Source organism: Epinephelus lanceolatus, chromosome 11, assembly GCF_041903045.1.
Source record: "Epinephelus lanceolatus isolate andai-2023 chromosome 11, ASM4190304v1, whole genome shotgun sequence".
NCBI classification, from domain to species: Eukaryota; Metazoa; Chordata; class Actinopteri; order Perciformes; family Serranidae; genus Epinephelus; species Epinephelus lanceolatus.
The window spans coordinates 38,728,014-38,753,691 of record NC_135744.1 but is presented as its reverse complement, the minus strand read 5'-3'; the positions used below and the strand labels follow the sequence as shown (position 1 = coordinate 38,753,691).

At 39.0% G+C, this 25,678-nt stretch overlaps 1 protein-coding gene and 1 long non-coding RNA gene across 2 annotated transcripts; one reads left to right on the top strand and one right to left on the bottom strand.

The window, feature by feature from the left end:
• Window positions 1-2,261: 2,261 nt before the first annotated feature.
• LOC117265680 (uncharacterized) lies at window positions 2,262-4,280 on the top strand. Its single transcript, XR_004502430.2, has 4 exons — window positions 2,262-2,425; window positions 2,557-2,632; window positions 3,121-3,218; window positions 3,556-4,280. It is a non-coding gene; the product is annotated as an uncharacterized LOC117265680 (long non-coding RNA).
• Window positions 4,281-13,201: 8,921 nt separating this feature from the next.
• On the bottom strand, window positions 13,202-24,827 carry LOC117261587 (15-hydroxyprostaglandin dehydrogenase [NAD(+)]). Its single transcript, XM_033633958.2, has 7 exons — window positions 24,645-24,827; window positions 21,655-21,778; window positions 16,761-16,867; window positions 16,336-16,432; window positions 15,202-15,278; window positions 14,040-14,197; window positions 13,202-13,429 (listed from the first exon to the last, which is right to left on the bottom strand). Exons 1-7 carry the CDS (start codon window positions 24,735-24,737, stop codon window positions 13,309-13,311), a joined length of 777 nt encoding a protein of 258 aa, XP_033489849.1. The 5' UTR covers window positions 24,738-24,827; the 3' UTR covers window positions 13,202-13,308.
• Window positions 24,828-25,678: the final 851 nt, after the last annotated feature.

Sequence of the window (25,678 nt, the reverse complement as noted above, 5' to 3'; positions counted from 1 at the left end):
TGATAATTCATGAGAGAATTGCGCTAAGACTACCTTCTTCGTTCGTAGGTTACTTTCATTCACAAATCTGGCATCCAAGGCTGCACATGATTTGTAAAATCACTTGCGATTTTCATCTTCTTCAGGGTGCACCCGGATGAAGACCTTAGGGTAGAAACCGGTTGGTGTTTCAGTGTAAGTTGCTATGATTTCTGATTTCTGACATTTTAACTTAATTTGAGTGCATTTCTTGCTGCTCCTCACGTGAGTGCCTGAAGTTCATTTTATCTCCCCATGTACAGATCACAACACACACAAACACACACACACACAGACACACACACACACACATGCACACATGCACACATTAAGCTTTGCCCACAGCAGATAAACTTGCTGAACTGAAGACCAGACACCAAATGCTTGATCAGAGCAAACAGACAGCAGAGCAGCAGCCCTGCAAACTGAGTTTACAGTCCTTCCACAGTCAATATAATCTGGACCTTTGGTACGAAATCTTGTACAAAGGTGGCCAAGTTCAGCCAAATCAGTGCCGAGAAAACAGGAAGATTATAAGATCGATTTCAATGAAACTATGTATTCAGCAACCATGTCTCTTAAATATTCTGCGTATATACTATTCATCTGCAACAAAGAAAAGTAATGGTGCTCTAAAGAATAAATACTGCCAACCTGAGCATTATTTACATTTTTATTGTTTCTGTTTACGCATCTCAAAGCACTTGGTTAAAGTAAAGAAAGGTTGTAATATAAAAAATGGCAATGCTGATTTGAAGGACGAGGCAGGACAGATTTAGATTTTGGTGGCTTTAACCTGCATTTGTTGTTTCGATTTTGTGTTTGTTTGTTTTGTTTTTGTGCCACTTGGGGGCAGTGCAGCATGCAATTAAAAATTAAACTTTGCTGTAAGGTTAGATAGATCAAGGCAGTGGAAATAAAACAAATCAGAGTTTTGGATTGGAGCTTCAATGGCTTCATCCACAGACAAATTATTGCCTCATAAATTTTTTATGATGAAAATGTTAGCAAATAATTTTACATATCAAGCACAGACCACATACGGTTTAAAAATATTGGACGAAGCCACGTCACCCATTGGTTTGTAAACTCACATTTTGAAGCCTATGCCATTTCGGCCATAGCAATGTTGAATTTTTGGAGCCAGATGTGACCATATTTGTATGAGAGAGTGGAGGTGTGGAGAAACAAGGGTGGATCTGGCTGAGAGCCTGAGGACACAATCTGCAGCAACACACTCTCACTCCAACCTCGTCACATATTGACGTGCTTGGTCATAGACTTTGTATGTCAACATACGACGTGCAAGGTACCCTGTGTACATTGCTTGTTGACGCTCTGGGACACCATGGCAAATTCTGCCCGTTACATGCATTGTCTTTTTTCAAGATACACTTCCATTTGTACAGAATATTTAACTTTTACATACACATTTACTCTTTCAAAATAAACGCAATGTTGGTACAACACCGCAAATTGACCTTATTTTTCCTTCAACGAGAAAAGCACATGGTTGAGTTTAGGCAACAAAAACACTTTAGGATTAGGAAAAAAGAACAGTGTTTGGCTTTAGAATCTTACAGGACACAAACACCGCTCTCTCAGGTGAAAGACCGTGTTTTTTTGACCCATTGAGCATTTTATAATAACATGGGGGTTTATGTGAACTGACTCGCTTTTGGTGCCAGTCTCATGTGGCCATTTGAGAGACTGCAGTTTTTGGCACTTCAGTGTTCTGTCTGCCCAATCAGTGTTAGTCCAATATCCACTCTCTTTTTGTCTCTGCTTTGGTCTCCACCAGTCCCTGAGACTAAAATCATCTTCCTGCTGTGGCTAAAAAGTCATTCTGAGGCTGGGGAAGAAGTACTAAAGCTGCTACTACTCACATGTGACAACAGATACATCTCCTTAAAAATAGTGCAAACTCCATCTGCAGATGAATACCGCGTGGTCGAAAATTCAGGACAAAGCAAGTGATGTGACCTTGATTTTTTTCTATTGTTCTGCTGCTTCAGTGTAACATGCAAAATGTTTTGACATATGCACAAAAACAAATGTCAATGATGAAAGTATTTCACTCATACACTATTACTATTACATATTTATAATTGTGTATGACACGATTCTTTTTTTAAAAATTTACATTTCACAACCATTTCCTACCAAAATGTTTGCTATATTTAGATCGTACTTTGTACCAGTGATGTTCACTTAAATAGGGGCATAGAGAGGGAGGGTGGGAGTGAGAGAGAGTGAGAGAGTGAGAGAAAAGAGAGAGGGGGGCCGCATACGGGGGGCAGTGGTGAGTCAGTCGGTCCTGAGAGGTGGAAGAGAAGAGAAGAGAAGAGAAGAGAAGAGAAGAGAAGAGAAGAGAAGAGAAGAGAAGAGGATCTCACGTTAAAATCTGGTATTACCTGAAGCTACAGTTTTCTGACAATCTACTGTGCATATGTACAATGTGTAAATATATTAATACACTGGAGCTGTTTGCTTGATTGCTACATGCTTTTGATGAATGTTTGCTATGTATCTGTCTAGATGAGATGGAGATGAAGAAACACCTCTGATGCTGCCACGTGGAGTTAGCACATAGCCTGGTTGGACATTTGCACTGGTGATTATTACCTATAGAGTCAAATATAATGGTTACAATCGTGTTGGGTTCGGCAGGTTGCATTTATAATTTCATTGAATGAGTTTGTTGGTAATAATAATCTGCCTATATTTTTTTGGTGAGACTCAACTGTTTGCAAACCCAAACCAAAAACAATAAGCTGAAAGCTGCTAAAAGCTGAATGGAGATAGTGAATGAAAAAGCATTTTGCATCCTATTATTATTTTCCTTTAAGGAGCTTAAAGGTTGAAAATATCTGTCTAAAAAGTTAAATGTATTCTATATTACCTTGCTTCAGCTGTTTCTTGAGTCTTTTATGTTATTACATTGATTACATTGTGTGAAATTCTCAAACTATGGCTGCACCACTCCGTCAACTGGAAATATTCAGAGGCCTTGTGCATCATTGTGTACTCAGTTTCCCAAATGTTAGGCTGATAGATCAGTTAGCAATGGGACCACAACCATAATTTATTTTCTTCTTCCAGGACCTCTGCAGCCACAAAACAGCTGGCACTTTCTCAGTCTGGACTCTGTTCTTAGGGTCTCCCAGAGAACACTTCTGCAACAGCTTCGGCAGCAACAGGTTTTCTTTTTTGATTTTTATTTTTGCTTATTTGGATCATTTGCATATTTAAACATGGCTAAACAGAAGAAAATATAGTAAATATACATATAGTAAATGGTGCTTTGACATTTACATTCACTTATAACAGTCTTTTATAGGACCTCTGCCTCCATCTAGTGGAGACCTGCTGAGTGTTTAAGAGTGTTTCAGCTCTTTGGGTTAGTTTTCCAGCCCACAAACCTCAGCAGGCAGCTGTAAAAAATGATAAACTGACTGTATGCTACTTGTCAAGCACCAAATGGCCAACAAAATAAATCTCATGCCATCTAATCTAACGCTTTAATGTGATTTACAGGTGCTTTCATACCTCAAACTAGGTGACTCAGGATATCGGGGGGATGGACAACAGCAGTAAGCCAGACACTGTGCCTCCTGGCCTGGGAAGGCAGTCTGCCATGTCTGGGTCTCTACCCTCATACCCCGTGGAGAAGGACTCTATCCTCACTGCAGCCCGGCTCGCCCGCCGAGGATGGACGGAGGACTATTCCAACTGCCCAGCACGTCAACCCTCTGTCTCTCAGTCAGATGAAATTCAGGATCCAAAGGGTGTTGAGATCTGCCTGAAGGACCCCCGGAGCAGGCAGGTTTTCATCGTGAACAGCAGGAAGACAGCTGAGGACAGAGAGATGGACTCTGAAAAAAAGGCAGATGAAGCAAAACAGGCCGAAGGTGCATTCTCAGCTAACAAACAAGCAGACAGACAGACAGGTCTCTGCAGTCAGGCAGGAATCCGTGTCTGGGTGACTCGCTGTCGCACCACATGCAGACAGTCCAGAAGGTTTAAGGCCCCGATACTACCAGTCATATCTGAGATATAGGCTAGCTGCCATGTTCCAGGAAGAACAGTGAATTAAAGGCATGGTATACGTTACACACCTGGTTATGCTCCTTCTTGGTTGTGATAAGCGCACAATAATCTATGTAGACTTCACTCAAACATATTAAATGAAAGACTTAAATGGCGTGAATAATGTTGTTGTAACTATGTGAATAAATGGAAAAAATGCTAAAAGAAAAAAATGCAAATATGTACAAATGTAACTGTGGGTTGTTTTTCTGTTCTAGTAAACACTTAGACATTATGGATGCAGCAGAAACAATATGGAAACTAAATTTTGTCTGTCTGTTTTTTGTTGTCTGTCTACCCCTGAATGAGTAGTATTTGTCTGTCTCAATCTGTAAACACAATATTCAAAATTGGCCCCTCCCCCAGCTCCTCTTGGATGCACACCCTGCGGAGACTGACTGACTCCATCAAAGAGAATACTGAATTAAAATACATATTGACATACAATTGAAGATAGAAACTGAAATATGAACTCAAATTATGTTAAAACAAAAGTAATCTGACTACATGCGTCTAAAAATCTTCACCTTTAAATCTATTTTTTTCCTGGTTTTAGCCAATACATACTTTAATTTTTAAACCACACAGAAACTGTATTGCTGGATTTATTTGTTTTATTTCAGTTCCCCTGTGCTGCCTATTTAACAAAGGACATTGAAAGTACCATGGGGAATTTCCTTGAAAACAAACTTGTTTTAATTCTGTGTTGCTTACCAAAATGTGTTACGTGTATTTTTGTGACCTCACATGTTTAATAAATGTCCCTCCTCATAAATCATTTAGCAGTTTTTTTCTTGAGTGTGCATTGCTATGATTTTTTGCATGTTTACTGTCAACTGTTGATCATGGAAATTACATTCATGAAGCCAGTAGCAGGAATGTTGCATACATGACACAACCAGCTCACTTGTTAAAACATTACTCCATAGTGACTGAAAAGTTAAAGTCAAGAGGATACGTTTAATGCCAAACACAGAGAGAAATATTTTTGCCTTCCTTCAAGACAAACGCAGATAAATTGATAAATCTTTGAAATATTTTCGCAGTATCTGGCTGATGGCTGAACACATTTTTCAATGTAGAAATTTCATTCAAACGCCAAAATATTCAGCTCAATTAGGACATGCGTGCTTGCATTTTTGTCATTCATAACATTCATACTTTCCGAAATATTCAGCATTTTTCAGGATTTTTCCCCATTCAAATGAATGGAGGAATCTTCAAATATGACACAAATTCAAGTTCTTTTACAAGCATTTTCAACTCCTATCTCCTCATTCATACATTCACGTAGAAGCTCCATTCAAACCTTAAAATGTTCACCATCTTCTGCACATTCTGGCTTGTGTTCAACTTTCCATTCATACTTTTTGAAATATTCAGACTTGTTCAGATTATAGTAAATTGTTTATAATGGGTTTCTATGGGACACAATGTTTTAGAGCTAGAGTGTGGAGGGGCTGTAAAATCTTCTCAAAAAATTATCTTAAATTCACTGTCATGCTCACAATTTCCACTCAACATACACAATTTATACATCAAAATGTAGGAAAATTTGTGCTGGTCGCAGAAATGTGACAGGAATGGAATGGAATCAACTATAGTGGTTACTTTTGGGATTATGAATGTAAAATACATATTGTAATGTATTGTAATAGTATACACAGATAGGACTTAGTACTTGAAGTACATGTAATATAATACTACTTCACTTTCTTACACATTTAAGTCACGTCAGCCTTTCAACAATCCTTCAAATATCCAACATTGTGAGTGTCATTCAATTTTTCAATAACATTCATGCTAATTAGACCCCTTTCAACTTTTTCAACTATTCCTATCACTTTACCTTCTTCTTATACATTTAAGCCAGCACTGCAGTGTAGCATCAGCCTTTCCATAATCTTGAGATATTCCACAGTATTGGTATCATTCAACTTTGCAGTGATATTCATACACATTTACTTGAGTATTGCAGTGTAGCATCAGCTATTCAGCATGGAGCATTCACGCATTCTAATTCTAATATGGTGCCCACCTTGTCAGGTGATTTTGACATGGGCGGTACTGTTTACACACAACAGCAGACTAACTTCTCCCAATTCACCATTTGTCTTTATCCAGCAGGGATCCCACACCTGACCTCGTCTCTTCTTATCAAATAGCTGATGTGGCATTTAACGGTAAAATTGTATTAGTGACTTGAGCAGCGTTGTGGATAGGAAAAGCAGGGACAGAGGTACTGCTGTAAAATGGTGCCAAGGTTTTATAACAGATGACAATCAGGGTAAGTTTCAAAGTCCAACAAGCGGTTGTGTTGTTAGTCCTGGGTGTCTAAGGCTCTAACCCTGTTCATAAAACAACAACAACAACAATAACAAAAAATCATAGGGGAGGATCCCCCTAGACCCTCCTACAAAGGTCCGGGCTAAACTCCCTTTGTCATACGAGAAACATCCCTGCCAAAGCCAAGAGACTGATCATTCAAGGAACATTTGTTTTGTGTTGATTTTGGCAGCCCCTGTGGACAACAGCAGTTAGTGAGCACCACCAGGCCCGCTGTTGGGGGTGGGGGTGGGGGGCAATGCCTAAGGCATCCATTAGTACCAACCAGGTGAAGCTATCTTGACGGAGAGGGGGCTAAATAATGCGACAAAGTAACACTATATTTTGATGAAGGAAAAAGGAACATTGCCTTCTTTCAAAATAGTGTTTTTAAATATTTCTGCATACTGGGGTCCCTTAACAGTCTGGTAATTGCATAAATTGGGTATAACTGGAAAACTGGGAGCTGACAGCCACATACTCTTTACACTATTTCAGTTCTGCACACAATTTGACTAATATATGATTAAGGGAGACATCAAGATTGAATGAATTAATGAAGAAAAAAACTATTTGTTCATTCCTGATTTGGGTGTGGATGAGGGGCCCACTTTTGAAAATGTTGTCCCCCTGCCTGTATTTCCTAATGACTGGCTTTAGCACCACCACCTCATGTCAAAAAGATCTTGACCTGGCCTTGCACCCCACTGTAACTTCGCACCTTACTATAATCTAGTATTTATATTTGTATGTATTGTATTTGTTTTACATTTGTTGTACATTTGCATTCTTTGTATCTTAACTTTGTACTGCTGAACTGATATCTATCTAGGACGGAGAGGGCCAGTTCAGGATCTTTTTTTAACCTTTCAAACCCCGCAATGCTCCCCATCTGTCCGACCCAAGGTTGACACGTGTTTTCAGCTGCACTCTATGGCTTCGCTTTTAGATTTTGCTTTGTTCTTCAATTATGTTTTCTCCCTCTGTCTTTGCGTATCCTGGCCCAGTATCAGCCAAAGCATACTCCTCACTGTGAAACTTCCCTGGAAAAAATGTTAACACAGGCTCTTAAGGTCTGTGTGTCATAAAGGGTCTGATTTTGTGGGAATCAACCTCGGGGGATACTGGTCTCATTTGCTTATGAAGGTGATATAGATGCAGCAGTATTAAACTGAAAGTGTTTCATAACCAATTAAAAACTCCTTGTAGTTGATTTAACTGACAAGGATCACTGACAGAGGTTCAGATAGGCGGGATCAGGAATCACAAATTACATAAGTAATGCTAGGAAGCTATTGTGATACAAACACATTTGAACAACTGATTGGTGGAAGCTGACAAGGAGCATGTCAGGTCATGGGGCTGGTGGAGAATGGGTTATCAGAGGGCACGTTGGCATTGCTGGGTCTAAAGTGACATGGCAGTTGGTGAAATAAAAAACTAGGCGCAAAGATAGGACTTGTGACAGTCAATGCAATAACATTTAACAATGCTTTTTGTAAAACATTTGCTACAACACAACATTCAAAAACATGAGATCAAGAGCTCGTACTTCTCTGTTTTGCATCATATCATCACATACAATGTGTGTTCAGCATTTAATCGTGCTAGGTACTTATCTGCATTTCTTTTTGTGAGATATGAAAAAGTGATAAACTAAGTACTTTGTACAGTTTCTAAAGCTTGAGTTTGTCTTTGTCCATTAAAGCAAAGTCCAGCCATGAAAATTGATCTATGTTGACTGTTGAGTGCTGCATTTTGAAAACAGTCCAGAGTGTGGCCATGAGAAGCACAGTGTGTAAAGTGTGTATCTGGTGGTTCTTCACCTGTGCAGGTAGCCCTCCTGGATGTGAATGAAACTGCAGTTTGAAGGAAGACTTCGACAAACAGTATGGACAACAAAGAAAACCCACACACACTCACACACACACACACACACACACACACACACACACACCTGGAAGACAAAGGCGGGGTGTTGTTTTCAGGATTTATGCCTTCTGCAATACTTCTACATTGCTAAGGTTAGAGAAAGGCCGTTAGGGCAACTAATCTGTAGTGAAGTTATAGTTGGGGTCTGGCAGCTGAAACACTTGGTTAGCTTAGGGAGAATAAAAAGATGAATGTCAGGTGCTGATCTCACAGGGCACAAACTGTGATCATCAGCCACCCTGGCTTTCTCCTACCATTATTTACTGTTAGTGATTTGCTGCAGAGCTCCAGGCTCGGGCCCACCTACGGCGCTGGGACCCATCTCCATTGCCTGGACCCATGGTGGAAAATCACGTGTGTTATTGCATTAGTTACAGTGAAAAATCATGTGTCTTATCCTGATCAATAAAGTTATTATGTTTAAAGGGAATTACTGTGTGAAAACAAGAAAATGATGCTGACTGATACAACCCTCATCCTACAGGTCTCGCTCCTCTACTAAGCTGTCCTGTTTATACAGCCTCTGAGTATGGAGTGGTAGACCTCACTTGCCTGTCATGATCCTGGTTTTGTTTATATTCTGTTATCTATGGACTTTGTGTCGGAGTTTTCTGTTTGTGTTTCATGTTTTCATTCAAGTTTAATCTGCTTCTTGTTTTATTTTGTATATTCTCTCCTCACGTCATGTCTGGTTTTACTTGCTGTCTTTGTGTGTCTTCCCGTCTGTTTTCTGTCACACCTGTCTTGCAAGTCCCTCCTTGTTCTCAGAGTCCTCCCTCCACACCTGTTCTGTATTAGTCTTGTGTGTTCCATCCTTGTCATTAGCCAAGCTCCGTTTCCCTCCTTTTGCCCATGTCTTCCTACTCCAGCTGTGCCTCGTCCTCGTGATTAGTTTTCTGTGTATATATACCTGTGTGTTTCCCTTTGTCCTCTGTCAGTTGTCATCCTGGGTTCAGTCCCTCCTGCATTCGTCCCTGTTACTTGTGTTTTTCCCGGTTGTTTTTCAGTTTGTTTTTTGTTCTACTTTCATTTGGTTTTGATTTGCCTGCCTTTACTGGATGTTTTCAATCAGCTACATTAAAGCTCGCCTTTTGTTCAAGACTCAAACTGTCTGTTGGTCTGCATTTGGGTCCTCCTTGAACTGACACGTGACAGAGCCATGGCATTAAGGAAGGTTTTCTTATAATATAGTTTACTGATAAAGAAACACATTTTTGATTCTAATGCTTGTATATACATTGTACCTCTGAGCAGCTGAAGCCTAACTGTGTGCATGTGTGTGTCCTCTACTCGGCTGACTCCACCGCCTCAGGCTACGGTATATTGTTGTCACCCTTTGTCCAAGTTTTGCCTGAACTGAGATCTTTTACAAAGTTTTTGACAAATTAGGTCAATTTGTCCACCTGGCTGATGAAACCCTGAAACTTGTGGACAAAAGGGTGATAGAGTAAGTTGAAGATTTTTATGAATCAAACCCAGTTTTTTGATATTTTTGGTCTGCATTTTTTGCATTCACTTATCTTTCTATAGCTTTTGTTGCTTGTGTTTGAGTCTGCCACTCCCCTTGCTGGATTCAGATTACCTACCTATGCACAAAGGATTCACAGGAAGAATCCTCTTTCATCGATACTCACTGCTGACTCATTGCACCTTGTGAGAGCTGTACTTAAAGTTCCCATAGATCTTTGAAAAGTCTTAAAAGGCATTGAATTCATTAATTTGAATATAATAAATATGTTTTCAATCAATTTTCAAAAGTCTTAAAGATGCTAAGACTTGAAAGGTAGGAGTTCTTAGTTATATTAATCTACACTGCATTGTAAAATCTCACAATAATTGGTGACATCTTTTTAAAAATTATTTACCGGGTAGCTGAACCAGCAACACTAATTTTTTTCCGTCCGTGATGCTTAGAGCAGTAGATCCACCATCTGTTAGCTAGCTATCTTTGTACCCTGGACAAAACTAGGAAGTAAAAATTCAGTGAGAATTGGGTATTTAACCAAGATTTTGTAGCATGGTTGAAACCGGCACAAGGCAATGCATACGAGGCTCGATGTACTTTATGCAAAAAGTTTTTCAAACTCAGCACAATTGTAATCAAGGCGGTGGAATCCCACATACAGAGTGAGAAAAACAAGATCAACCAGAAAACTGGTCAAACAATGCCAGGTATTTCCTACTTCTGGTCATTTGGGCTTTAAACTGGCCAAACACAGGTTGGCTTTTATTGTGAAGTAGCCACACTAAACACAATAAGTTTCTCACCAGTGTTAGTGCTAAATGAGATCGTTCATCCAAAGTGCGTCCTCCTTTTAGCTGCACTGTAAACAGCACCTCCTCCACCATCCCCCTGCTTCAAGGTGTCCCTCAGGGCTCGGTGCTTGGTCCTCTCCTCTTCATCATCTACTGACTTCTATCATTCGTCGTCATGGTCTCCATTCCATTTCCACTGCTACGCTGACGACATCCAAATCTACATCTCCACAAAATCCATCACCCCGGCCACCCGCTCTACCCTCACCAACTGTCTGACTGAACTCCAATCATGGCTGCAAACCAACTTCCTCAAACTGAATTGTGACAAATCTGAAACAATACTCATCGGCCCAAAATCCCTCTCTACATCAACACAAAACTTCACCCTCAGCATCGACAACACCACCCTTTCTCCCTCCCCATTCATCCGCAACCTTGGTATCATCTTCGACAATAACCTCTCATTTGAACATCACATCAGCCGCCTCATCCAAACTGACTTCTTTCACCTCAGAAATATTGCCTGTCTCCGTCCATTACTCTCCTTCTCTGCTGCTGAAACTGTCATCCATGCTTTCATCACCTCAAGACTCGACTACTGCAACAGCATCCTCTACGGCTCATCATCCAAACTCCTCAACAAACTCCAATACATCCAGAACTCTGCTGCCCGCCTCCTCACCCACACCCACTCCCGTGAACATATAACCCCTGTCCTGCAAAACCTACACTGGCTCCCTGTCCTGTACAGAATAAACTTCAAGATCCTCCTCCTCACCCACAAAGCCCTCCACAGCCAGGCCCCCTCCTACCTCATGGACATGCTCCACCACCACACTCCCTCCCGCAACCTTCGATTATCCGACAAAAACCTCCTCTCGCCTCCACACAGGACCAAGCACCGAACCTGGGGTGACAGAGCCTTCTCCATAGCCCCTCCCTCTGGAACACCCTCCCTATACACATCCATGACTGTCCAGCCAATGGAACCTTTTCAAATCCGCTTTTAACCTTTAAACATTAGCTTTTCGTTGTTTCTCATGTACGCCACCCCTTTTTTTTCTATGTTTTGCTCTATGCTTTTGCACCTTGTTGTTGTTTATCATCCTTGTCTTCTCTTTATCTCTTCGCACTTACATGTATGTACTTCTTTTCTTTGTTTAAATGTAAAGCGTCTTTGAGAGCTGTAAAAGCGCTATTTAAATAAAATGTATTACTATTATTATTATTAGATACACCAGTGTCTTTTCTGATGTATTTCTGACACAGCAGTTGCTCAACAAGTTGCTGTGGTATTAAACCACATTTGCTGTCAGAGCTGGTAACAGCCGGTGTTGCCAAATCAACCAGGACTGAATTCTGAGGGGTTGCAGTTTTAAGTAGGTTAAAGTCAAGTTCCCAATTCTTCAAGTTCTTCAAGTCTAACTTAACAGTTGTCTGACCATCAAAATCTAATTCCCCATTTTTTTCTTTAACAGAGTTGCTTATTTTAGGTGATTACATGTTTCCTGCTCTTGTTCCTCTTTCATTCTGAGAATGAGTTCCTTTGACTGGATCATTAAAAATGACACATTTAGATGTCATAAAGAAGCTATTTACAGTCACAAACACTTATTTGGAAACAGTAAAGATCAACTGCGTTGCAAATCTTACGGTAGTAACTATGCATGATATTGATAGGACGGAGAGATGTGTTCTCTTCACCTTAGGCTTTCCATGTAGGCACATGGAAGGGCAGAATGGTTTGCTCTCTCTGCCTCAGGCTATCCATGTAGGCATGCAGAAGGGTGGGGAGGTGTGCTCTCTCTACCTTAGGCTTTGACCACAGTTTCAAGATGGACACTTAAGTGTCACCAATTCAGTATCTGACCAAATGTCTTTCCTCGTGTTCCTGAGTTATGGTGTTGAATAACAGCCGGAAAAGTGTTTTTGCATAACATTATGAAGTCACTGTGATATAAAATGTCATGTCTTAATCGTTTTATCCTATTAGACATTTGTGTGGAATATTTTTTATAGTGTATGAATTCTTGAGTTATGGCAGAAATGTTTTGTGACGTCACAGTGACGCTGACCACCAAAACCTAATCGGTGCATCTTTGAGTCCTAGTGAATGTTGTTAGATGTAATGAAATTCCCTCCAGGAGTTCCTAAAACTGGAATGGGACAGACAGACAGACAACCTAAAACCATAACGCCTCTAAATATAGGTGCGGAACGTTAAATTAACTAAACAGGAATTACACAAAGCGCTAAGCGTCATTTGGATAAATCGACCCTTTTTGAAGGACACATTTGCGAGCTAAATAGTGACACCTTATGGTCATTACACAGAATTACATGTATATTTTCTGGATTTTATTTCAGCTTGTAGAAATTTTTGAAATGTCCAAATTTAACTTAAAAATCTGGCGGCCTGTTAAATGTTGCTATTTTTTAAATGATTGATATTTAACATTTAACAACAAAATTAATAAAAGAAGATGTAAAAAACCTGTAGCTAGACCTTCCATATACATTGTATTGATCAATCATTAAGATATTTCTGCTGAAATAACTTGTCTGATGAACACAAACGCACTTTAGACATTTTGTTTTTATGTAGCATGTTAAAGCACTGAGAGACATTGCAGTTTTTATTACAAGATCCAGTACTGTATGAGGGTGGTTTGTCATTGAAGAGCGCTACTCAATATGTGAAGGAAAAGTCACATATTTTTTTCCCTTGGTGAACACCAGGAGGGCTTCTCCATTCTTTGTCTCGTCTGTCACCATCTCCAGGAAGGGCTCTGCTACCTGAGACACCCTGAAATTAAACGATACAGTGACTCTGATTAACACGCATGTACACAGTATCACATATGGTCATGATAATGTACTTTGTAGTGCTATTTATCAATCTAGATTGTTTTCGTATGAGCTACTGTTGGAAGAACTACTTTCTTCTACCAAACTACACCCACCAACTGTATCACCATGCCGAAGGAAGCTTGCATTAATGTTTACATCTTACGTGGCCACAAGCCTCTCGTAAATGAGTAGATGCACTCTTCCTTCTGCACAGTGATACGAATGGCAGGTGTAGTTCAGTAGACAGAAAGTAGTTCCTATATAAAACTGCTCGCAACAATATCTGTGGGTTATCTCCAGTGATGATGTCATGTATTTTTTTGGGAGTTTTGGACACCACAAGCCAAGTGCCATCTGGTTCCATTATATTAAAGAAAAAGCAGACAGCTGTGCAGCAAAGTGCTTAGTGGAAGCAGAATAGCAGTTAGAGGTAGTAAATATTATTTTAGACTTTTTTGATTTTTTTTTTTTTTTTTAATCTCTCAGGAGAAACAGTTGTAGAACAAAATATAGATTTTATGAAACTTTGTACCGACTTTAACAAAACAACACAAGCAAAGACTCACTTCATAGTCCCAAGGTTATCTACTAATTGTTGGGTTGCCTCAGCCAGGTTAGCGAATTGCCCCAGTCTCTGTGGAATTTTGCTGAAGAGCTCAGTTTCGACGAAACCTGGGCAAAGGGCGTTGATCCGTACACCGTAGCCCAATGCCTCAGATGCGATCTAGTAAAAGACACACACTTGCACAATTCAGAGGCACAAAGTATAACACAAGCAATAAGAAGAAAATAGTTGTCTCACTCCTCGAATATAGTCATCTAAAGGGACTGTTCACCCCCAAATCATAACAATAAATATTTTTTCTCTTACATGTTGTGTAATTTATCAACCTAGATTGTTTTGGTATGAGTTGCTGAGGGTGGCGATATCGACCGTAGAGATGTCTGCTTTCTCTTGAATATAATGTACTAATATAATAACTACTACTAACAACTACTACTCAATTACCCAAAATAAAACCACAGACCTTTCTGTGAGCAGTTTCATGTAGGAACTACTTTCTTTCTACCAAACTACACCCACCAACCATTTCACCACACAGAAGGAAGAGTGCATCTACTCATGGAAAATAGGCTCAAGCGCATAACAGCCCGAGATGTAAACAGTTGTGCATGCTTTCTTCTGCATAGTGATAGGGTTGGTGGGTGTAGTTTAGTAAAAAGAAAACAGTCCCTGGCTTCCTCCACAGCTCAGCTATGACGTTAGTTAGCTCAGAGGTGCTATGAGAGTGAGCAGTAGATGCACACTTCCTTCTGAGTGGTTATACGCCACAAGCCAACCTCCATCTAGTTCCATTATATTCAAGAGAAAGCAGAGTTCTATGACCAGTATCTCCAGTACTCAGCAACTCACACCAAAAGTATCTAGACTGATATACAGCACTACAGGTAAAAGGAAAAATATGGCAAACCAGTTAGTAGATAATGACTCAGCTTCTCATAAGGAGTAGCAAAAGTTAGCTAGCTTGTGATCCAAAACATGGCAGGACCTAAAAGCTTATGAAGCCTTTAAGCTATGATTTGCAATGCGTCCCACACCTGCTTGTGTACAACACTTTGTCTGTACATGAACTTGAAAAACAATTTAATTGACTTCTTGTACACAAATACATAGAGACAGATGCTTTCTTAATGCTCCTGGACTTTCTTCTGGAAAACCTTCCTTACCGCCATGGCTCGAGTGAAGCCAATCACTCCATGCTTGGTGGATGTGTAGACAGGACAACTTGGTAGCGGGCCGAGACCTGCAAGATGTCAGTTATATCAGTGAGTGTTGGGGTTAAAATTTGGAGTTGGTGAACTGCTGTCTAATGGGGATACACAAAACTCTATGTTGTCTCTTGTTTCGTGAAACAATGTTGAGACCTTGGCTAAGATTTTGCCAAAGGGCAAACTCAGTAGTCATTAGCATTACATTACATTTTGAATGCTTTATGAACTTTTACCTCTATTGGACGTTTCATCTGTACATACCCACAGTCCTGGTCTGCAATATGTTGAATTCATTGCAAACAAAATAATGTTTTTGCACCATGCTATGGAAGTAAAGTGTACAGATCTTTTTACATCTGACTTTTTTTCCAAAAGCAAATAAATACAGCTGTTGCAGGGATGACATTTATTTGTAGGCCAACATGGAAGTATACATTCCCCTAGTTCCCTTGACAAAAAGCTAAAGGTATTTTTCCATTGGATTATTGACCCAAATAAGCTCTGTGGCAAACAAACTTTCAGGGTTTGTTTGGCAAGACAGTATTCACAGATGTTTTCTGAAGCCTAAATGCAACTGCCAGCAGTAAAAAGCTAACATTAGGCCATGAACAAGCTACACCATGGCTGTATGACAAGGCTGTGAAGCGATGCTCAACGTGATGACATTCTTAGAATTCCTTTAGCCACTTGTTAACAACCGCCTTTCTGAAGACACATAAAGGCTTCAAAATTTACAAGTAGGGTATTTACTGCCGCATTTTATGTCGCAGAACAAAACGTGAAACTCTTTTTAGCTTGTGTTAACCACAGGCTTTATTTTAGGCATCAACCCAAAATCCCAATCAAAAGTCCTTGACTTTGAGATGAGGGAACCCGGAGTACTAAAAATCTAACTCATTTCCAGGAGCATAAACTATCTAAATCATAACTAGAACTGCCTGTACAACCTTTCAAATGATATCATCAATGGCTTTCCAATAGCAAAGAAACAATCATGTCTCTGTACTTTTTATTTTCTTCAGAAAAGCAAAGCATGCTGTTTTCTTTTTATGGACATCAAACAAATATGCAGTACATTGCGGGCCTTACCTGCCATGGATGCAGTGTTGACAATGACCCCTCCCCGCCCTCCTTTCAACTTGTTCATGTGCTCCAGAGCCAGGTAAGTTCCCCTGATAACACCAACCTACAGCACACAATAGTCACTGTTGAATTTGGTGTTAACCGTAGAAATCTCTTTTTTCTGTCCATGAATACTTTGATGTTTCCCCTGTTTACCAAATATTGTGAAATGAAACTGAGGAAGCTGAAATGTCAAACCTGGTAAATTTAATGGTTGGGTTGCCAAATCATTTCCTTATACTCTAACTGCTGCAAAGTAATAAATCTAAATGTTTCTGTTATTGGTGGAGCAAATGGTAATTCATAAAATCACGTGTTTATTATGTTAATTATGAGCGAGAAATGAGCATAATTACAACCAGATGAAGATTGTTACCCTCAGTACTTCTTACCAGGTTTATGGAAACAATTTTCTCCCACAAGGTCTCGTTCAAGATGCCAGCGTTGTTGCACAAGATGTCCATTCCGCCAAAGGTTTCTACGGTTTTCTGAAAGGCAGCTTGAGAGCAGAAAAAACAGTTAGCAGTTAACCTTTCATTTCATAACTAGGTAGAGCTATTCCCTTTTTATGGCCAACGTGTACCTTACTCAGTGTGGTATCATCATTTACTGGAGCGCTGCAAAGATTAGTCAGTTTGGAGTGGATTACTCCAAAATTAATCAGCAACGTTTTGAATGATCCATGAATCATTTGGGTAATTCTTTAAAGAAAACACTGTTTCAGGCTTCTCTGAATATTTTTAGTATTCCCTCCTCTGGTTGTAAACTACATCATCTTTGGGGTTCATACTCTTTTTTGACAAATGAGACATTTTATAGACCAAATAATTAAAGGAGAGAATGATAGATACACCTATCAATAACCAAAATGATCGATAGTTTCACTAAATTAGGATTACTAATTAAAAATAACATTATGAAATGTAGACTATGTACGTTTATTAGTCAGTCCCTGGCAGATATGTGATCAGCTGATATCAGTTCGATTAAAGTCAAGTTATTTAAGACAAATGATTCATATCTTTTGCAATCAATGACGCCAGTTTCATCAGTCAAGTTCAAGTTATTTGACATATGCACTTGCAAATTTTGCAATCTTGTGCTCTGACAACATTCTGAGCATAAAATATACAACCCCCTCAATGAATATATAATAAATTAACATATAATCTCTGTGTACTGTGAAACAGGTTGCAGTTTTGTAGGATTTCTGCCATTTAACCATTTATTTTCACAAATAAATGGTTAAATCAAAATTCAATTGTACCACACTTCCCCACACGAAAAAGAAATATTCTACAAACCTTGTACTTAAACTTAAATACATTAAATAAGTATTCCACTTCTGGAAAATGGCCTTTTGGGCTGTCTGTGCAGTAGAAAGATGAAAATACTTTTGAAATTGATGCTACATGAGAGAGAGGAAAAGAGCTGCTGCATTTGCTTTTGCTCAAGAGTAAGAAAACTTAGAACTTCAAGAATGCACTTCACTGTAGTGGACCAATAAACGCTCCAATTGTTGGATGATGTAATGTGAGTTTGGCCATTCTGACCAAGTCCCCAGTAGGGCCCAGCTGATTTATTGGCCGGCCTATTTAATCGGCTGATTATAGCCATTAGATAATAATCGGCAATCGGCCAAAAGTTGGCCAACTGACACTGGAACTGCTGTTATGACTGTGGTCATTTACTTGGTTGTTTATGTTGTCTGTACTGACAGCTCTCTCTCTCCTCCCCTATTCTGCAGTAGCAATCAGCCTGTCTGTGTGTGTGCGATGAGCTGCAGGAGGTGTGATTCCCCAATCAACCATGTGATTGGGTTGCTGCCGCTGATTGGCTGACTGCTCAGTTTTAAACTCAACCTGACGCCGGCCTTCGGCCTCTCACTCTCCCCATTCCCAACATGACAGCAGCTGGTAGTATTCTGTGTATGATCTTGTGTGTGCTGCAGTAGCATTTTTGATTTAGAGCATCTGCCTGCAGAAGCTGTTACCTTGAACTTTAGCTGTGTGTTAAAGCTACCTATGACTGTGATTAGAACAGCTTATTTTAAGCATTGTAATATTGTAAATAATCTTGTTCAATTCAGTAGCAACCTTAAAGTAGGAGGGAGAAGCCATTTTTGTTGATCCCCTTTTCTCCTGTTTATTTCAGTTGGGAGGTAGGTTAGTTTGATTGTCTTTTGTTTCCACATTTATTTTCTGACAGGTAAGGTAGGGATCTGGACTTAGTTGTTTTGTTTGTTATTTTTGGCATTGCTCCTCTCTGAAGTTATAAAAATAAAACTGCTACTTTGAACTTTTTACATGGAAGTTGGCTGACCTTCTTGGGAGTGGGAAGAGCGGGGGCACTTTATCATGTGTGGCCCAGGTGCCCCTAGGCCTGGGTCATAACACTGCCCATTAGTTCGACAGCCCATTGGTTCGACATCCCATTGTTCCGACCATATTAAACTCACTGTTCTGAAGTCCGTTCCGAAATCATCATGATGCCCTGTGGTTAAGGTCTGGTTAGGTTTAGGCACAAAAACCACTTGGTTAGGGTTAGGAAAAGATCATGGTGTGGGTTAAAATGAAAAAGAAAGTGACAAACACATAAGCCGTGAGCCTGCTCCGCCTCAAGCCGGTCGCGGCGCACCATACACCTGCCGCGAGCCGTTCAGCACCGCGGACAGTCGGACTAATGGGATGTTGAACCAATGGGCTGTCGAACCAATGACATGGACCCACTGACACCAGTGTTAACACTTATATTTTCATCACTAATAAAATTCAGGGAATATGGTGTTTTACTTAGAAATGATGTCCTTGTGTTACTTTTTGCACTATAACCTACCTCTGTTAAATTGGCAATAATAAGAAGAACTCTGGTACTGTGAACATGCATGCGAATGTCTTAATTCATATAGACTTTGCATGATTGTTTTATTTCCCAGAGGTTTACTGCCTTTTTGCACATCACATTTTTGATTTATTTTGTGTTCAAATTGTTCATATGCTGCTTGTTCCACACAATTTCTAATAATAAGAGTATTTGAAAATAGTAAAATGTTCTTCCTTCAATTTATATCTTTGTAACAAGTGTTTGAACTATATTTAAGCCATCAAAACATTTAACATTTGGAAAGTCAAGAGTCGCACCATTAAATCATTTTATCCCCATTTAAGTTAGCGTAGTGCTAAAGTGAAAGTAGCCAGAGGTATTTCATACATCTGCTCTATGGGCCCAATGATGTGCAAGCAGCACTAATCGTCCAGGTAATTTTGCCCGCGGCAGTTGAACAATTGTGGCTCAATTTTCATAGGAATGAATGGGGTCGCGCCTCAAACACTGTATTCAGTTCTCTTATACATCCATGGCTTTGACGCAGGAAACAATATGGCGGCCGACAGATAACAAACAAACTCGAACTGCAGTTAAACAATGACCTAAAAATATGTTTCTAAAACATTTAAGGTGAGAAATAGGCAACGCAGTAACAAATATTTGATCAGAACTGCTCAGTTTTACCGTTTGATCTCTGTTTTATCAGCCTCTGTTTTCACAATACAGGAAACAGTATGGTGCCCACTTCCTGTTCACAAATTCTTGTATCAAAGGTAAACAGGGTGAATAGGCATTACTGCAGCTGGTGTATATATATATATATATATATATATATATATACGTATATATATATATATATATATATATATATACATATATACATATATATATATATATATATATATATACATATATATACATATATACATATATACATATATATACATATATACATATATATATATATATATACATATATACATATATATATATATATATATACATATATATACATATATATATATATATATACATATATATACATATATATATATATATATACATATATATACACATATATATATATATATATATATACATATATATATATATATACATATATATACATATATATATATATATACATATATATACATATATATATATATATATATATATATACACATATATATATATATATATATGTATATATATATATATATGTGTGTTTCTTGTGCCTTGATTTATGTTATGTTTGTAAAGATTTAATTTATTTTTGTTTTAGTTAAAGGGGTATCATTTAAAATACATGAATTTGCAGATTATTATTTTTGATTGATTGATTATGTTCATGTTCTTATTTGACAAATAAATCAGACGTTACTCAAAAGTTACTCAGTACTTGAGTAGTTTTTTCACCAAATACTCTTTTACTCTCACTCAAGTAATTATTTGGATGACTACTTTTTACTTTTACTTGAGTAATATTGTTCTAAAGTATCAGTACTCTTACTTGAGTACAATTTTTGGCTACACTACCCACCTCTGGTCAGTCTACAATCAGCTCACTTCACTCCTTGGCCTTGAAGTGGAAGTCCTGACGAAATTGCTGTTAGTGATTAGCTCGCTATAAAGTATTATGTTAAAAGTGAGCCAGTTAAGGTTAGGATAATGGTAATGGAAAGGGTTACATCTCGTTAATTATAAAGTGAATCACGTCTTCATGTATAACGAATTATAAAGTAGATTATTGCTACATCTTTACATACGTCAAATAGGGCACTAAAATATGTTTCTGAAGAATTTTTAGGTGAGAAATAGGCAACGCAGTAACAGAATCTTGGTGTCTATTTGATCAGCACCCTTGGCAGCACTCATACTCTTTGTGTCCATGGTATCGTGCATATGAAAATGCAGAAGGACAATCTGTGGTTCGAGCAACAGCCCTTGAGTCAGTGGAAATATGGCAGATTTGAGCTGAGAGATGAGCAGGGAGATCTGGGCGCTGGTAAGATGGTGGGAAGTCTATCAAAGTTTATTAATAATATTCCTGTATCCCTTTAAGGCACCAGGGAGTTTTTCTCCTACCTATTGTCGACGTGAAATATCCTGAATTTATTTCCTTACACTCTTAACTATAATTAATGTAACGACATTCCTCAAACTAACCTGGGGTGCGATTCTCGACCTGCAATTAAATGCCATGTGATAGGCTTCATTCAAGACACAATGTCCCCAGGTTTGTGAGCTTGCTCGTATCAAACAAACATCTCATGACTGGAACCAAAAAAAACATCACAAAAACACAGGTCCTGATGGGATTTATTTTAGCCTCATGCAGTCATGTTTATTCCAATAAATGAGATGCCAGCTGTTTTCCTGTCTTCAGTACTGCCCCTACTTCCGTTGTTTGTCTTATTGTGTGTTTGTGTGTGTGTGTGTGTGTGTGTGTGTGTTTACCCTTCATCTGCTCCTCTGATTCAACATTACAGACCAGGAACAAAGATTTCTCCTTTCCATATTCTTTGTCGAGGGCTTCTTTTAAAGTCTTTCCTGCAGTTTCATTCACGTCCAGGAGGGCTACCTGTACAGGTTAAGGACCATCAGACCACCATACAGTTTATTGCTTAAGCTAATGCAGTCTTACACAACAGTCCTAGAATAAATCCTGCCTTCACGAAGGTTAAAATGTCCAGTTTATGTTGAAAAATGTATGTCTTGATTCAACTTTATTATCATTTTGGAGGTTATAGTTTCTGCTGCTTTTGTAATTTTGAGTTTAATCTTTCCTGTATTTCTGTTCTATTTTATTTTGTATACTTCTAAGAATCTATTTTTCACTTCTCTCTATGTGGCTGTACTTTCTTCCGTCCTTGTGCAGCTGCAACACGTAGGCTATTCTCCCTCTGGTGATCAGTAAAGGCTTATCTCATATTTAATCTACCCTGAACTATGTAAATGAGGCGGACCTCTCTCCTCTCAGTGTTTTGGAAACACCTTTGATGAATGCTATGCACATGCTGAACAGGAAGACCTGAACGCAGCTCCAAAACAGTGGGCAAGTGCAGGTAAAGCTACAAATTTCCTCTACTTCCTGAAAACAGTGATGGAGTACATTTACTCCAGTACTGCACTTTTCTGCTACACTTCTACTCCACTACATATCTTGATAACAAGTTACTTTGCAGATTCAGATATTACAGTAGTAATAGTAATGCAGTAGTAAATCTAAATCTACTAATAAGACATGGTGTATTATTATAGATTAATCTAACCAATGGAATATAAAAGTAATTTAAATGAGTTCCATCTTTACCCGCTGCAACATTAAAGTGATGAATGCATTACTGCATTATAATCCAATAATATTACATTATCCTGGTTTGAGTCATTCTGCATTATGAGTACTTTTGCTTTCAGTGCTTTAAGTATATTTTGATGCTGATACTTCTCCTACTTTTACTTAAGTACATTTTTAAATGCAGGAGTTTTACTTACAACAGAGTATTCCTGCACTGTGGTATTGCTACTGTTATTTAAGCAATGAGAACTTAATGCACCACTGCATAAATGCCCACTTCTTCCACACCTCACTTCTCCACTGTAATGCAGGCTGTCTGTTCTAATTGTAGGAGGAGAAAACAGTGAAAACAGACTGAATACATCTGATACTCTTTATGGACAAGACTGGTGTATTCATGCGCGCAGATGGCACTGGGAATGGGGGGGACATGTCCCCCCCAGATTTATAGTGACCCCGATCCGTCCCCCCCACTGTCACCCCCACACTGGGTAGAAAAGAGGATCAGTGTTCCGTTAGTTCGGCTAACTTACATTGCAACACAAAGTTGAAATGGCAGCAAGTAAATATCCTATGCCTGTTGACTTTCCCAGATGTGGCAAATATTTGTTTTGTTTTTATTGCAGCTTCAGTATATGTATATATGTGTGTGTGTATACACATATATATATATATATATATATATATATATATATATATATATATATATATATATATATATATATATAAAAACACAAAATAACTAATAGAGTGTGCCAGTAAATCCGGAACTCCGTTAGCGCTTTTAGCACTTCCGGTTCTCTTGTCTAAAAGTCAATACGTTTTTTGAATGGGATTTTGGTAAAAAGCCTCAAATAAGGTCTGTGGTTAACAAAAGCTTAAGCAAGTTTCAGGTTTTGTTCTACGACATAAAACACGTCAGTAAATACCCTACTTGTGAATTTTGAAGCTTTTACGTGTCGTAAAAAAGGCAGTTGCTAACAAGTTGCTCAATACGACTACAAATCCTGTCGGGGACATTAAACGTCATCACCCCCGAACAGGCGAGAGTGCTGGCAGTCCGCCATTATTTAGCTTAAACAGTCCGATTTCCCCATTATATAATGTTTTTAAAATAAAGCGGCCGAAATCAATTGAAAGCTTAGTGGCGGTGACGTAAAGAGTCATGCGACCGTGGAGTAGCCATGTAGTCCTCTAAAGCCTAACGTTAGCTTTTTACTTCTGGCGATCACATTTAAGCTTCAAATGCGGTATGAAAGGTGTTCATGTGTGAAGATTATCTCGCTGAACAAAACCTGTAAGTATTATAAACTTGTGTTAGCCACAGAGCTTATTTTCTGACATAATCGAAAACGCAATGCAAAAATCACATTCACTTTCTCTTCCAGGAACCAGCGCGATGCTAAACTTCCGGGTTGTGACGTCAGCCCTGGCACACTCTAGTGAGTTGGAATCATTTGCTGACAGCTTGGTCGTCGTTGTGATTGTGATCTTCTCTGCTGTTGTTGAGGAATTCTGATCTTTATCACATCTAACAGCCAAAATCTTTTCAGATTTAGTTGCATGAAGCAAAATCTCATTAAATGGAGGTTTGTGACCTTGACACAATGAAAGGGTTGAGAACCGAAGTATCAGGCTTTTGCAGCATGAAGCTCATCTTGAATGGACACAATGTTTGTTTAATCTGGAAAAATTCCAGGACCATTTCTGTCAATATTTGAATCCCAGTAAGAACATCTCCAACCTCTTTAACTAGTTTAAAAATTATCTAGAAGTATCTCAAAGGGATTTTTTTCACTTAGCAATACATAATGTTTCCAAAGCTGGAAAATAATATGGCCAAACAACTAGTAGACCTAAAAGTTACTAGTTGTAGTGGAGTAAAAAGTAGCCTACAATATGTCCCTTTTAAAACTTGGTGGAGTTTAAAGGAGTGGCATAACGCAGCCTAGATACCTACAAGTGCCTTGAAGGTGAACTTTAGCACAGTAGTCTACTTTAAATGTGTTTTGTAGTTATTTTGAGACACTGCACACAGATGTCTTGCACATCTACCACAGTTTGCATAGTTTTTTCCTGTCATGCACGTGCAGCACCTTTGCTGGAGCCAACCATATCACCCAAACTGTGTGTGGGTGTAAAACCTTACCTTGGCACCGCTTTTCATCAGTATCTCCGTCATGGCTTTCCCTATCCCCATCGCTGCTCCTGTCACCACCGCGACTTTACCGGCCAGGGCCATGTTAGCTGTTGTGTGTCTAGTACGGAGGAGAAGAGACTCTCAGCTGTGTGATGCCTCCAGGAAATGTGTAAAGGGGTGAATCAAGAGGACAGTGGGTGCTTTTGAACAAATACCGCCCACAAGCAAGAGGCCATACCCATCGTGTCGAAACATGCCCAAGAGGGGGAAGACAGCACAGTTTCAGGTTCAGCTGCATTCAGGGTTAAGCTTCAGGCCTCAGGGCAGCAAAATAATTTTTCTTTTTTTTCTTTTCTTTTTTTATTCTTATAGGAAGATCAAATAGAACAAATACATTTCTGTGTGTTTTTGTCTTGAAAACATACTGAGATCAGTGTTGGTTGTTAAATAACTCGCTGAAAAAACAGACTTTTCTTTGGAAACAGTTACGTTTCGGATGAACAATTGAGTAACCTGTCTGTGTGCAATTATCCGCCTGTAGTCATAGCTCACAAATATGCGGATGAATACGCGTAAATCAGTTGTTTGAACATGTATGACTGTGGAGTTGAGTCAGACACGACACAAATGTCCGTTCAAAACTTTGCCATTTCATACATGTACACTGGACATCAAGTGTAGGCCTATGTGTATGCTGTAAAGTGACACAATACTTTTTCTGCTTCGTTGTGATAACCCTTTCAATTCGGCATACGTGTCTGTGGTCACGTGTTTCAAGAGAAGTGTAATTTCAATCACCAACTTCAACAAAAGAGTCGAGACGACGCCACGGAGCAGCGCATACCAATGGCAAAAGTTTAAGTGTTGAGCCGGTAAGAGCTTGTTGGTGGATTATGTGTATGCCGATTTTGAGAGTGTCTCCTTGTGCCTCTGAAAAGGAGCTCAAATATAATTCAAATAGCCTATGTTGCGCCTGTGTTTATATGGAAGGCATCATAAAAGTGCCACGTTTTTAAATGGAGTTTGGCGTGACTGTGCCATGC

Excerpts from the sequence above, each read along its gene's own strand:
- LOC117261587 (XM_033633958.2), bottom strand. The coding sequence starts at position 24,737 with ATGGCCCTGGCCGGTAAAGTCGCGGTGGTGACAGGAGCAGCGATGGGG. Across the intron at positions 21,779-24,644 it reads TGATGAAAAGCGGTGCCAAG|GTAGCCCTCCTGGACGTGAA; the intron begins GTAAGGTTTTAC and ends TAACCTGTACAG. Across the intron at positions 13,430-14,039 it reads GATAACCTTGGGACTATGAA|GGTGTCTCAGGTAGCAGAGC; the intron begins GTGAGTCTTTGC and ends GTTTAATTTCAG.